This window comes from Zonotrichia albicollis, chromosome 27 (assembly GCF_047830755.1).
Source record: "Zonotrichia albicollis isolate bZonAlb1 chromosome 27, bZonAlb1.hap1, whole genome shotgun sequence".
Taxonomy (NCBI): Eukaryota; Metazoa; Chordata; class Aves; order Passeriformes; family Passerellidae; genus Zonotrichia; species Zonotrichia albicollis.
Window position 1 is genome coordinate 6,245,636 of NC_133845.1, and position 14,590 is coordinate 6,260,225.

Here is a 14,590-nt window from a genome sequence, read left to right on the forward strand (position 1 = left end):
TTGCACGTGGTTACAATTCAAATAACTCTGCATTCACCCCAAATCAGCAACAGCTCCAGGCATTTGGTGGGAATGGGCTGGTGAGGAATTCGTGGCACCAAGGCCACAGTGCTGGTCTGGCACAGCCTGACAGAGCTGTGTCCACCTGAACGCCCTCCCCTCCTGCCTGATCTCAGCAGGGATTCCAGGCTGGCATGGGGACAGGGGGACAGCCCTCACCTGTGCCCTGGGGCTGAACAAAATGGGGAAAACGCTCCAGCCTCAAATTCCCATTTTCCAAAACCTACTGGGCTGGCTGCACTAACCCAACAAGCCTTCCTCCTCCTCCTCCTCCCCCTGGGCACCCCCAGCTCCCTGGTGGAAAGCTGAGGCACGTCCTGGTCCCCTCCTGTCCCCTCTCCCATGTCCTCTGTGCATTCAGGGCAGGAACAGAGCGGTCCCTGCCGTGCAGCTCTCGGCCAAACCCAGGGTAATGATCCCCTCCGGGCCAAGGCAGCTCCCAGGGACAGCTTGTTTCTCTGTCAAGCAGTCAAATATAGAATGGGGCTGTGAAAACTCAAAGTTCAGGCCCCGCTGATGACCCGGCTGGGAGGAGCAGTGCAGTTGCAGAGGATGGAACTCTTTCCATCGCTTTCTTAGGGAGAAAAAAAAGAGGAAATAAAGAATTGAATGTGTTTAACGCTGGAAGCAAGCTCTTAATTACAGTGTAACACATATGGCATGCTCCAAATTACCACGAGGCTGCTGCACAGCCTGCTGGAAATCACAGCACTGGGGTGTGAGGGAATGCACTGCGCTTTCCTGAGCCCTGCCAGGGACCCTGGGCCAGGCAAGGCTCGTCAGCATTTCACTGTCATGCCCATATTTATGGAAGGAGAAAGGATTCAAAGCTCATTATAAGTGATATTTTAAAAAGCAAAACTATGAAAATGAAGTAAATGTGTTTTCTGCCTTCAACAACAGCTTTATTGTTCAACAGGGGTAGGACTCGATGATGCTTGTGGACCCAACTCAGAATATTCAATGATTCAGTGATTAATTTCAACTCAGCTTAGCCAGATGCACACCTAAAGGCAGCTGAAGACTTTAACAATACTGAAAAATCAAAGTATGATTGAAAGAAAAGCCCAGAACCCACCAGCCAGAGCAGCCCAGCTTGTCTGACTTTCAGCCGTATTTCTAATCATGAAAATAACCAGAGACTGAGTCAGAAGCCTAAGGAGGACAATAATTCCAAAAGTGAAAACTCAGTAATTTTTATTAGGTTTCTGACTCCCAGCTACAATGCAGAAGACAGATTTTCCCTAATTCTACACAGGAATCCTTTTTCACATGATAAAAAAAAAGTATCCCACTCTGACAACGGTGGGTCATCTCCTCCTGAAGGCCTCAAGAACTTCAAATCCCATGTTTCACAAAGAACAGCATTGTGAAAGCAAAGGAGTGAGTTGGTTAGTGTTTTTAATGTCAGGAAGTGTAAAATGTAGAAGACCAATTAAATCCGATTTGACAAGCTCCATATGGAATGATTTTGTTATCTCAGAACTGGAGAAAAACACAGGAAATACAGATTTTTTTCTAAAATCCAGTGCCCAACCTGCCTCACTTCCCAGAGGGCATCAGAGGAGCATGTTGAGCAAAGTGAGCTCTGGAATTTTAACATTTTGTTTTAATAATAATAATTTTGTTTTATTCTGTCCTATGGAAAATCCTCAACTGCTCTCCAGGTCATCCATGGAGTTCTTTGTGCTAGCCAGGACTCCAGCTCTCATCTTCTGTCAGCCCCAGCTCCACCTCAGCACACAGAGGGAGGGCTGCTCTCTGGGCAGCTCATTTCTCACCTGAGATTGTCATTTCTCAACTGAGATTGTCAAATCTCACCTGTGACTGTAATTTCTCATCTGTGACTGTCATTTCTCACCTGTTACTCTCATTTCTCACCTGTTATTGTAATTTCTCACTTGTGATTCTCATTTCTCACCTGTGACTGTAACTTCTCACCTGTTATTGTCAAATCTCACCTGAGATTGTCATTTCTCACCTGTTATTGTCATTTCTCACTTGTGACTGTCAAATCTCACCTGTGATTGTTAAATCTCACCTGTGATTCTCATTTCTCATCTGTTATTGTAATTTCTCACCTGTGACTGTCATTTCTCACCCGAGATTGTCATTTCTCACCTGTTATTGTCATTTCTCACTTGTGACTGTCATTTTTCACCTGTGATTGTCATTTCTCACCTGTGACTCTCAAATCTCACCTGTGATTGTCAAATCTCACCTGAGACTGTCATTTCTCACCTGTTATTGTAATTTCTCACCTGTTATTTCCATTTCTCACCTGTGATTCTCATTTCTCACCTGTGACTGTCATTTCTCACCCGAGATTGTAATTTCTCACCTGTTATTGTAATTTCTCACCTGTGACTGTCATTTCTCACCTGTTATTGTAATTTCTCTCCTGTGACTGTCATTTCTCACCTGTTATTGTTCCGACAATTCCGGCAGCTGATGCACTCCGCGGGGTCAGCCTGTGGCACTGCCGTGTACATCCCTCCACCCTGCAGCAGGAAGGATTCATAATTAATGATTATAAATCAAATCAGGGCAGGGACACCCCGCAGCTCTTGGGCTCAGTTTCCCCACTCTGACCACGTTATCAATGCCCTGCTCCGGGCTGTACGTGGCACAGCAACACTGAGCGATTGTCCAAAAGCCAGGGGAGGGCTTTGCCAGTGTGTGTGTCAGGGAAAAGTAAATAACTGCAGCTTAGACAAGTATGTGGTCATTTCCCTGGTCTGTTTTCAGCTTAATATGCTGAGGTTTAATTTAATAAACACACTGTAAATATATTTATTTTTAACGCTGATGACAGACACGAAAGCGAATTGCTGCTCATTAGCACGCAAGGCTTGTTTAGGGAGACAGAGGATTAAATTTGCAGGGCTGATGTCACACACAAACCCATCCCACTTTCCTGTAATTACTCCGATTAGATCAGTTTACTTCACTACACTGATTTTTGAACCGTTTCGTATTTGCACAGATGGGGTAATTCCTCAGCCAGCAATGACTCCGGGTGAGAGGGATTTTGTGTTGTTGGTTTTGGCTAACGGGGCCATTACAAGCCAGTTGAAATGCCCAGATTAACACATACCTCATTGTTGGGGAGCAGGCAGACAGTGATGTGGGAGCCACTCCAAGGGGGCTGCAGAGCCAGGCTCTGCCCTGGGCTCCAGGAGGGAGCCAGGCTGGGAAGGCTCACCTGGCTTTTGGCAGCTCAAGTGCCAGGCAACTTCTAGCAATCCCTATTTTCGCACAAACAAAGCTTACCCTGAAGTTTTTGAGGGATAGGGAGCACTGAGGAAATGCCTAATTAGCCTTGACTGCCATCCTGGCCAGTTTCTCCCTTCCTCATTTAAGCCAATCACTGAAACAATAAAGAGCAACCTAACAGGATCAGAACATCCTGTTCCTCTGCCTCGCCCACGTGCCAGCCCCAGCCCTTCTCCATGGCAGAGATCCTGTGACTCAAACTTTCCTAACAGGGAGTGGGGAAAGAAAAGCTCAACCCCATCACCTGCTCCCAGCAGGAGAGAGGTGTTGGGTGGACATCTCAGCACAGAGGAGCTCCAGGCACCAAGACCTGTGTCATCACACATGTATTTCATTTCTCCCCCCAAGAAAATAAGAATGGAAGGGACAAAACTTAATGCAAACTCCCAGTCTTTCTCCTAGGCAAGCTTTTGAGCACTGCAGATCCTCCCTCCCTGAGGGCTTGGAGATTTTTGGAGAGTTTCACCCACTGGGAGGTTGGACAGGACAAAAAAAAAAAAAACAGTTTGGGCCTTGGGTGTGCTTGAAAACAACCAAAAGTGGGCACTTCTTGCTCCATGGGTAGGCCAAGGGCAGAATGGGGTAAAGAACTGACTGGTCTGGGCTCAGACTGGAGGGAAGTGAAGTGGCAACTACTGTGCAAGTGCTAATTTGTTGTTCAATAAAATGAAGTGCTTGTGCTCAATTACCAACACAAACAATAGACCCGTTTTTTTTCTCCAGAAACAGCATGGGTTATTCAGACTTTTGAACTTTTTCTTTCAGTTTTCCTGGGCAATGTTCACAGTTTTGAGTAAGTTTAGCAAGTTTGAATGCAAGCCATCTGTTTCCATAGACAATAATGAAATCATTATTCTCTCTTGGAAACAGGACACGTTTCAGCAAATGAAGTATTTTTCCACAGCATACAAAGGCTGGGTCGCAGACTGAAATTAGTTTTTAATTTTATTTTCAATTTCAAAACAAAAAACGAGCCTGTCTCAACAGTCACAAACAGGAGACTGAAAAAAAAAGAAAAAAAAAAAGCAGTTATGGCTGTGCTGCAGCTCAAGATGTATGGGGCACTTCATTCCATGGAACCTCCTGCGCCATTCGTGCTTTGCCATAATTAATAGCATTGCTCAGAGTTACAGATCTGAAACAGGTGGGGGAAAAACGGGTGATCCATAAAGCTGCAGAATAAGCAGCTATAATTAAATGTATTTAACTTGGAGATTGAGAAATACCATATGTACAAGTAAAGTATCTCAGCCCAGCACTGAGGCATTCTCAGAGCTTACATGCTGTTAGGAGGAGGGTAGAGGCAGATTTCCCAGAGTAAGTGGAATTCTTGCTGTCATCTGATATTCTCAAATGAAAACCATGATGTTTGTATCACAAGTATCAGCCCAGTTGCTTCCTCTGGGATAAGGAATTCAGTGGAACTGGCTGTTATCAGTGGATGAGCATTCCCCCACCCAAACTAAGCCTGCTGCCACAGCCCCTGAATGAACCCCACGGGCTGGGCTGAGCCTCCCACCCGGCGTAGGACCTTACATTCACAAGGTGATGGGGATGCTCATAGTCCATTCTGTGTGCTCTGGACAGGGAGTTGGTGTGCCCTGGGTACAGTCCTGCTCCTCCTGCACCCACCATGCCATTGACCCCGTTGGTGACTTTGTGGTGGAGGTGGGGGCAGCCGTTGCTGAGGCCGTTGCTGAGGAAGCTGCCGTGGATGCTGCCGCTGACCCGGCTGGTCCCGGGCAAGGTCGTGTACTCAATCATCTGCCCACTGATATCTGCCCCTTGGTACAGGTAGCCTGGAGGGTCGTATTCTGCAAAAGACATTTCTACTGAAAGCACTTCTACTGAGCAGCCCTAAAAATAATGAAACTTATTTTTTCTTTCCCCAGCTTTTGTGAGCTAACTCTGCTATGCAACTGCTTAGCATACATATGCATGTAGACATGGAAAACAGCCACATCCTGGAGAGCAGGCCAGAAATGTTGGTCTGGAAGGACCTGGCTGATGTCAATCACTACAAGAGCATCCTAAAACCAGGCCTTTTGTATCACCAACAGCCCTTCTGCTGTATCTGCTATAAGCTGCTTCCAGAAGATCTCTCTGGGCTGCAGCTGAAGATACTATCTTTATTATCTCCTACATTTCTCTCTGTAGGAGAGTAAGAGTATTTAAAAATAACCACAGGCCGTGGCAAGAACAAGGCTGATTTATGCACAAGGAGCAGAAAAGGCCAGGGCAGAGATTCTGCTGGCTCTGGGTTGCTGGTGGGTGCAGAGCACCTTGCAAAGCTCCTGCTCCAGGCTCCTGCTCACTAATGAACAGGTTTTCCTAATTAACGTCTCTCTGGAAGACTTGGCCATTGCATGCCATCTCATTGTGCAGGGACTAAGAGGTAACAAGGGACTTGTCCTAGAGCTGCAAGTTCTCTTTCTTTCCAGATGCACTCAAGAAAGGGAGAGATCCAGGGTTCAACTCTCCACAATTTTAACAAGTGATTATGATTACACACATTCTGCCTCTGCAACCATCAGAGACATTGAGCCTCTGCATTGAGACCTATGCAGAGGCTCAAAGTTAAACACAAACTGGAGACACTTTGCCCAGGCCTTTCCCACACCATTCCCTGGGTGAAACTGCATCCCAGTCCTCCAGGGACCCAGCAGGACAGGGAGCATCAGTGTGAAGAAATGGAGACACCGCTCTTAAAAACCCAAGCCGCACCTAAGTCCCACTTGGAAGTACAAGTCTCTACGGAAATGCAAGCTGGCTCCTAACTGGAAACTGCTTCCCACCCATAAAACGCAGCATGGACATTCCTAATTTTACCCTCCTGTGAAACCAATCCCCACTCACTCTGCATGGCGTTCTGCTGCCGGTTCTTCCAGAGGCACATGGCGATGAAGACGATGAGGATGAGCACCATGACGCCCAGGACACAGCCCACGATCAGGTACAGCATGTCCCCGCTGCGCGTGGGGCCGCCGGCAGCCACGGCCCCGCTGCCCCCCGCCCGCTCAGGGGGGCTGGGGGGCGTGCTCAGGTCTCTCACCGGGTACTCAGACGCTCCTGGCGTGCGTTTCACTGCGTGAGGAGAGACAAGGGCATGAACATCCACTAAATGCATTTTCTAAATGTGGTTTTTTTTCATCGCGAAATGAAAATGATTACTGCCAAGTCTGAGTGCCGATGCCTCGCAAAGAAAGCTTCCAAGTCGACGCTAAATCCTGCAAGGAGAATGCCAGCTCCTATTGGGTAGTAACTGTTTGCCTTGGAAAATGGTGATTATCCCCTGCTCACCCGCTCCTTGAGGTCACTGCAACTTTAACGAGCTGCTCAAGGTACCCCTGGCTGCAACTGCTCTAACTCTCAACTTGAAAGAGCACAAATCTTTCCACTTCTGAGGTCAGGAGAAACCACAACACTCATTTTTCTCGCCCAGGCTCTGCCAGATGACCTACCCTTATCTGATGTGAACCCTGCTAACCCCCTTTTCAAACCACACAGCTAAAGATCAACCAAGAGATGAACAGAAAATCACTGAAAATGAGATGCTGGTTTAACCCAGGAACTGCATTTACATTAGTTCCCAGTACACCACAGTTCAGATTGATTTCATTTGACACTAAAACCCTGAAAGAGGTGCCTGGCTTAGGAGTGAAGCTGGTCAGAGAGAGACAAGCATCTCCATGCAGGTATGCTGGATAAACTGGATCACCCTTACAAGCCTGGGGGAGATAAATTTGAAGGAAGAGGCAGTGTGAATGACAGATTACATCTTGCCCATTTTAAAATTAGAGAAGAATATTATATTCCTTGCAGGAGGGAGACCAACTGTGTGCACAGCCTTGAAGCCCTGCAGCTCCTACTCCTTCCTTCAAAGGTTTCACTACTCACTTCACTGAATTTTGATGCTTCCGCTCCCAGAGGGCTTTTTTCTTTTTTTTTTCTCAAACATTTTTTCATAGCACTGCATTTGAAGTTTACTGTCTGCATTTTCCCTTTACAGCCTTACTTGGTTTTAGAGATTAAAGGAGACAGGAATTCTTCGCAAAATAAATGTGACTGCCATATCTGACACTTCCCGAGAACAGTACAAACTTTGTGCCAGAGGCATGCAGGATTAGGGATGGAGGCAGCCAACACAGCCATCAATTGCTGTGGTCTGCACTTATACAACGTGTCACAGAGCCCTGAAGACATAAAACAGATGTACAAATCAATTCTGTCATCTTGAGGCGCATGGTTGTCTCCTAAGGAGAGGCCATCAGCAGAGCAGAGGCAGCAGCGCTATCTCCGAGGGCAGGCAAAGCTGCAGAGCTCTGCTCAGAGCCTCAGGAGTGCAAAGGATCACTTTCCATATGTTCAAAACAATCCCAGCCTCGGAAGACAAAACAATCCTCCGAAACATTCCAGAAAATTATGGTCATCGTGGCAGCTGACTTTTGTGCGGCACAGAAATCCCCCCGGTGGATCTCTGCCGTCCCAAAGGCCGGCCCAGCCCGGCCCCACAGCCTCACCTTTGGTCTCGCAGATCATCACGTTGCTGTACTCGCTCTCCCCTCCCTCGTTGTAGCACTGCATCTTAATGTCATAAGAAGTTTCAGGCTGCAGGTGATTTATCAGGTGCCACTGCTTTGTACCTGTGGAGGGGACAAAAAGTAAATTGCAATTCATTTACCCACAGGAGCCAGAATTATGGGAGAGTGCATTGCAGGGGCCTTTTCTACCAAATGCAAGGGCACTGCAGGTTGTCTTGTTAGCACAAAAATCTTCAGGAGTTGTTTATGGATTTAACTGAAACCAGGGTCCACAAGTGGCATCCTGCTCATGACAGAGGGCTGGAACTAGATGATCCTGAAGGTCCCTTTCAACCCAAATTATTCCGCGACTCTCTAAAACTTGTGTTATCTTGTGAAATTGATTATTTTTAGAAATTGATTAGAAGGATCTTTTGATGAATTAATGGGAGGGTTTTTCAGTATTTTCTTTCAAAGAAAGTCATTCTCTACAAAAGCCATAACTCACTAAACTCAAAACCCAGACATCCAAGTGCCCACACATGTGCATTTAATTTCAACAGCAGCCCTGTGCACCCTAAACATGGAACTGTCAGAGGGATGGGTTTAGGGTGGATTATGCTGATTCTTTGCAGTACACTGGGCAAAAAACAAGGGAAACTGGCACAGAGATGGGACAAGGAAGAACTTGTCTGTGAACAGACTTTCTAGAGGTGCAAGGTACCACTGCAGCCATGGGTGTTACATGGAAAAGACACATCTGGGTTGCTCAATTTGGTTGAAACCCCAAATAATTGAAGGTGCATTTTATGAACCATCCTGGGAACGCAGCAAAGCTGTCCTGGTGCCACTGCCCCTGCAGAGCCCAGGCCCCAGCCCCAGCCAAGCAATCTTCTCTAATAGGATGGTTTTGTCATCTCTGGCCCCCGGCCAGCTTTTCATTTAGACACCCTCCTGAAGCACTGAGCACTTCAGGATAAATCACTCCCAGTTTTTACTTTCACGGGCTTGTGACAAATTTTACTAAACAGCGACCCTTTTTTTTTTTTTTTTTTTTGGAGGGGGAGTTTAATTAACTGTTTGAGTGCTCTTAATCCCTCTTGGAAAATACCACCTTGAACTGTTTCCACTGTTTCTAAGGAACTGTCTACCACCTACTGATTGAAGCATTAATAAAAGGGCTCGGGCGTGCTCGGCTGTCACCGTGATGCTGCTCAAGCTCCTCCGGGACCCCAGCCCAGGTCCGGGACCCCCAGCAGGGCCCCTCAGCACCAGGGGCTGCCCAGCACGCTCCGTGTCCGCATCCCCAGCCCTGGCTGAGGCTGGAGCTGCCTTTGCCTAAATCGCACGTTTTTCCCAAGATTCAGCCTCGCTTTTCCCGGCGCCCCCACCCCCAAGCATTCCTTTCGGTAATTACTACACCAGGTTTTAGGTTTCCGCTTCAAACCATTAGTGGAACTGGAATCAGTACAGGCACTTTAACTGTCCTCTTCGTGCACCATTAGCAAGGGAAAACATTTAAACAACTGACATCAGACTGCATTTACATTTAAAATTCAATCTCCAGGATCCTCGAAACAGAAATTCAGACCCGAAACAGAGAAATTCAGACCCGAAACAGAGAAATTTAGACCAGAAACGGAGAAATGCAGACCATCGCTGCAGGACAGGGGTGATTTTTTTTTTGCTTTTGCCTAAAGCGGCTGAGAGATACCGAGGAGCCATCAGAGCTTTTCTGCTTGTTTTTTCCTTCAAATAAAATCTGATTTTGCCTGCAGCGGCATTTATAAGGAAAAAAAAAAGGTTTCTGCAGAGTTTTGAATGTCTCGAAAGACAAGACTTAACAGGAAGCGGTGAGGAAAGCCTGCGGCAAGCACTTAGCTAGCACAGGCATCACAACACTTTTTCCACAACTCATGCAGTCATTTCAAGATAAAATTCCCTGTCATAAAGCAGATTAATTCAAAGGTAACAGAGGGGAAAAAAAAAGAGCAAAGAACAAGTGATTTATGGCAAAAATACCTTAAGTCACATGTTCCTCTACATATTTCACATCAAGTGCTTCCAATCACAACTTAATTGAAAATAGTTCTCTCTCTTTTTTTTTTTTTCCTCCTGAAAAGCTAATTTAGGGGAGCACAGTAAAGAGAAGCTGAAGTTTAAATCTTTCCACCGAGTGATTTCTGTTGCAGGCTCTGGCAGAGCGGAGCAGCTGCTAATGGTTTCAGACTGCCACAAAGAGTTCAATACACACACGCTCGGAAAAAAACCCGAAACAAGCTAATTTCACAGCACAGTGGAGCCCACTTAAACAACTAACTGCTCAGTGTATAAGATTTATAAACACACAAGCTCTGTCTAGCAAAGGCTAAAATACATTTGCAGATGAAGGTGAAGCCTGCATAAGGTTCTTTAAAGCCTCTGAGCTCAAACTCTGGACCTTTAATAGCTTTATAGTGTGCAAAAGCTTATGTCATGCATCAAAGTACTATGTGCAGTATTGTCTGGCAGGGGAAAATTTTCAAAATAAAGGTCCATTCCTCTTGTAACTGAATAAATGAGGGGGAAAAAAATAATTAACGTCATTGGGCCAGAATGAGATCACTGCGTTTGCTCAGGCCGAGCAATAAGGACATTAAATAAAATATTTTTAAAAGGGTTTTCCACTTCTGGACTAATATAGACATTATCTAATAACTTCTTCCAGGAAAATGATGATCTAATATGCACAGGGGAAAAAAATAACTTGATTAAAAGGCAAAATGAAGCACAAACATAGCTGCATTTGCAGAGTGCTGCAGCACTTGAGGCTAAAAGCAACTTCCTTATAGCAGGAGAAGTGATTAGGCGAGGTAAGAGGAGGGAAGGGCAATTACACACAAGATACTACCAGCTTAGAAAGTCCATGCTGGGGTAAATAATTTTAAAAGCCATCTAGCTGTTAGTACAGTCTGTAACCCAGATGTTTTTATCCTGGGTTAAACCTCATTTACACTGCTCCCTCTTTACACAACTTGAAGCTACACCAGTTTAAATGGACCTTCCTTAAGGCTTTGCAGCTGTATAACAAGCCAAACTTAAACCCAGCATTTAGCCCTCAAGCTTCCACGTCAAAGAGGCTTCAGAAGGAAGAAACCAGCTCACGTGTGGGCAAACCCCGACGTTAGGGAGCTGAGATAGCTCCTCCTGTGAGATATATTATAAAGACTGCTTGGGAAAAGCAGTTTAGATTTCATATAAACACAGCCAACATGGCTACAGGGTGTCCTTGCCCTTCTCCAAGCAGGCACCGTACCGTCCACGATGTCGCGCTTGTAGTCGCTGTCGTTGTCGCTGTCCGTGGGCCGGTAATAGATGTAAAATCCCTGGATGGGCGTGTTGTTGTTGCTCGATGTGATGTACTGCAAAAGAATTTTAAGACTGCATGAGAGGAGAAAAGTTTTAACTGAGTCCTGCTGTGCTGTCGCCACCGAGTAGCTGATGCTCTGCAAATATGGGTATTTTTAATAAGGTTGTGTAAGTGAAAGTGACTGAGCTCCCCTGAGTAGACAGAGAGTAGGATGGGTACAAGAGACTGAGTTTGGGCTGACTCTTTCCTCCCGTATCCCTTCCCAAACCCTCAGTTAGGGTTTGATCATGCACAGCCTGAAAATCTGCATGATTAATGGAAATGGAAAAGTTAAAACCATAAAACTCTTCAGAAAGAGTTAAGGTCACTCTAAAAATCAGCTCAAGAATCTTTAAGTTATGCAGCCTCCTGAGGAACCAGAGGTTATTTTAAGTTTATTATCCTTAACATCTCTTAAGGCTGAGCTAGCAGAGCAAACTAACACTGGGAACTCTACACATTAAATCCTCCAAAGTATACCAGGGGGTTAGATTTCAAAACAAGAGCAAAGAATTTCTGTGGGTTTCAATAAGGACTTTAAAGTACTTGTTTACAATAGACGAGGTAACAGGGGAAAGGAAAATGTTTCTCTAACATGAAACCTCCACTGGATGTGAGGGAAGACGGCGGGTTTGAAACACTCTCCCAGCCACCCCAGCCTGGATTGACAAAAGCAGCAGGAATTGCAGGAAACGGAGCCAACTCACTCACAACTCATGGCATGAAGAGGGCTTGGGACAGAGCTAAGCCCACTGGTGCCTCTGAGGTGTCTGTGCCAGAGCAGGTGGACCGGGGCGGCTGCAGCCTCTCACTGGAGCTGCCAGTTGGGCACATCTGGCGTAACCCGAGCGGGGTGTGCGGGTCCCCGGGGAGCTGGAAGGGGAGTGGGGCGGAGGGAAGCTGGGAGATGGTGCAAAAGGCAACAGACAACTGACAGCGCTGCCTCTGAGCGGGAAAATGTGTCTGGAAATGGGGGCAAAGGGCTCGAGAGGCACAAGTCCCATTAAGTGCCCCAGTTCTACCATACAGCCATGAAGTGCTTCAGCCCCAGGAACACAATCATCTCTATGTCTTATGGGGAAGAAAACCACTCCACAAACAGCATTAATCCTTAACTTTGCAGTACAAACTGTGGTAAGTGTTGGGGAAGAAGAAATAGGAAAGCCTTATAAATTTGATTGTCTGGCAAAAGATTTTGAGAATATAGAAACTATAAGCGAGATTGAAATGAAAGCAAGCTTTGAGATACCTCAGTTACTGAACAACTGGAAAACAATGGTGTGGCTGGCTGAAGGTAATCCCCTTTTGATGGAACAACACCCTCTGCTTGCAGACAGGCCCAAGGGTCAGAGCAGACCCTACAGCTTGGCAGAAGGGGCCCAAAGAGGAGTTTTTAGGGTTTAAAATGTAGCACAGTGTGGTAATGTAATGATTCTTACAGGCTGTATGTAAATGCTGTAGGATTTGTATCTTGTACTAGATTGGTTGGTGAGAATTAGAATATTCAACACAGAAAAAGATTTATGGTATTGTAATGGGAACTTCACTGTCTTGTATCCTTCGTACATAAGAGTGTACCCTTCTTTGCTCTTATGCTTTTACTCTCTACCCTCTCATCCTCTCTCCCCCTCTCTCCGTCCTGCTCTGAGCTGTGGCCGCAGCTCCCAGCAGGGCCCTGCACCCAGGCCCTCTGCAATAAACCCCAAATTCCACCACCTGGCTGCAGAGATCTCTCGTCTCCATCTGTCTCCACTGTCCTACCCCCCGTCATTCCTACAGCGAGAAGAGGCCGAGCAGAGGCAGAGCTGCACGCACCGTCCACTTGAGCATGATCTGGGTGTCGCTGATGGCCTCGGTGTAGGCGATGTGCGGGCCGGCGATGGGCCGGCTGGAGAAGCGCCCGCTGAAGCCGGCCACCTGGTACGGGCGCGACGCCGCGCTGCGCGGGCTCTCCCCGTACGTGTTCACCGCGATCACGCGGAACCGGTACATTTCTCCTTTTAAGGGAAAGAGGGAAAAGAAAGAAGCCCTTGTAGCAAAACAAGTGCTGGAAAGAGGATTCAAGGAGAGACTAAACAGATTAGGAAGTACTTTTTGCACGGCATGCAGTTAGAAAAGGAGAGGAGTCCTCGCCACAGGCTGGTGTGGAGATATAAACAGCTTCTAGAAGTCACTCAAGGAATGTCCAAAGGCATTGGAGATACCTCCATCAGCCCAGAAAATCCCTAAACTGGTGGACACTGAGAAGATGCTTTAAAGGATCCCTATCACCATCCACTCCATCTTCTCTTGTGTTTTTTGCCTGAGTTTTCAGGGCTATTGGAGATACCTCCATCAGCCCAGGAAATCTCTAAACTGGTGGGCACTGAGAAGATGCTTCAAAGGATCCCTATCACCATCCATTCTCGCTTCTCTTGTGTTTTTTGCCTGAGTTTTCGGGGCTAGACACTGGAAGAAGTCAGGACAGACATTTTTCCATTATTGCATTTTTCTCCACATTCTGAATGTTCACTAGAAGGACAATTAAGTTAAAAATAGCAGTGATACACAACCCTCCTCTCCACATGAGCAAGTATTAAATTATGGTGGGGTTTTTTTCCACTTGGAAAGCCAGAAATCAACTTGAATTCATGTAACGAGCTCCTAGGCCATACACAAAACCCAAACCTAATCGAGCAGAAACGGGGTAATCCAAGCAGAAGTTAAAACGAAAAAACCCCAAAGAGCTGCAGTAATGAAAAGAGCATTTCTGCTACCTGGCTCCAAGTTCCTAACTTCCACAGACAGCTTGGAGGGAGAGATGTTGCCAGCTGCGACGAGCCAGTCGCTGTTGCGCCCCAGACGTTTGTACTCCACCTTGAAGGCAGTGATGGGGGAGCCCCCGTTGGCACGGGGGATCCACGTGACGTAGACGGACGATTCCGAGGCCGTGGATATCGTGGGTCGGTCAGGAGCTTCTGGAACTGCACGGGGAAATCCGGGTACAAGAGGGTCAGAGTCAGCTGAAACTTCATTTGCACTAATAACAGATTAGGCTCGTTGCTGATGATTGTGTTGGATTTCACATATTAACAAGGAGAATCTCAAATCCTCCTGAAATCACCACTGCTGAAGAGGATGGATGATAAGCAGACAATGCATGAGGAATTGATTATCTTACCAATATAATATTAAAAAATTATATGGTATTGCACTACTCCAACCATTTCTACATGAGAACAGACACATACACGAAGTGAACAAGAAAAACATGATGGTTATTATTTTCAAGTCCCCAAAATCCCCCCAGACCCAATGGGACTTCAACCCATCTGCATTAAGGAGTGCTGGAGAAAGGAGAAGGAAG

The 14,590-nt window shown here is 46.4% G+C and overlaps 1 protein-coding gene across 3 annotated transcripts in view; it reads right to left on the reverse strand.

Moving 5' to 3' along the window:
- Window positions 1-14,590, reverse strand: part of CDON (cell adhesion associated, oncogene regulated) — a 61,222-nt gene that overhangs the window by 6,096 nt on the left and 40,536 nt on the right. For all 3 annotated transcript variants that reach the window (XM_074559665.1, XM_074559664.1, XM_074559666.1), the window contains 7 exons: window positions 14,001-14,207; window positions 13,060-13,241; window positions 11,152-11,257; window positions 7,857-7,979; window positions 6,193-6,420; window positions 4,873-5,150; window positions 2,482-2,561 (listed from right to left, as the gene is read on the reverse strand). In XM_074559665.1, coding sequence (XP_074415766.1) covers window positions 2,482-2,561; window positions 4,873-5,150; window positions 6,193-6,420; window positions 7,857-7,979; window positions 11,152-11,257; window positions 13,060-13,241; window positions 14,001-14,207 — 1,204 coding nt within the window. The remainder of the gene's footprint in view (window positions 1-2,481; window positions 2,562-4,872; window positions 5,151-6,192; window positions 6,421-7,856; window positions 7,980-11,151; window positions 11,258-13,059; window positions 13,242-14,000; window positions 14,208-14,590) is intronic.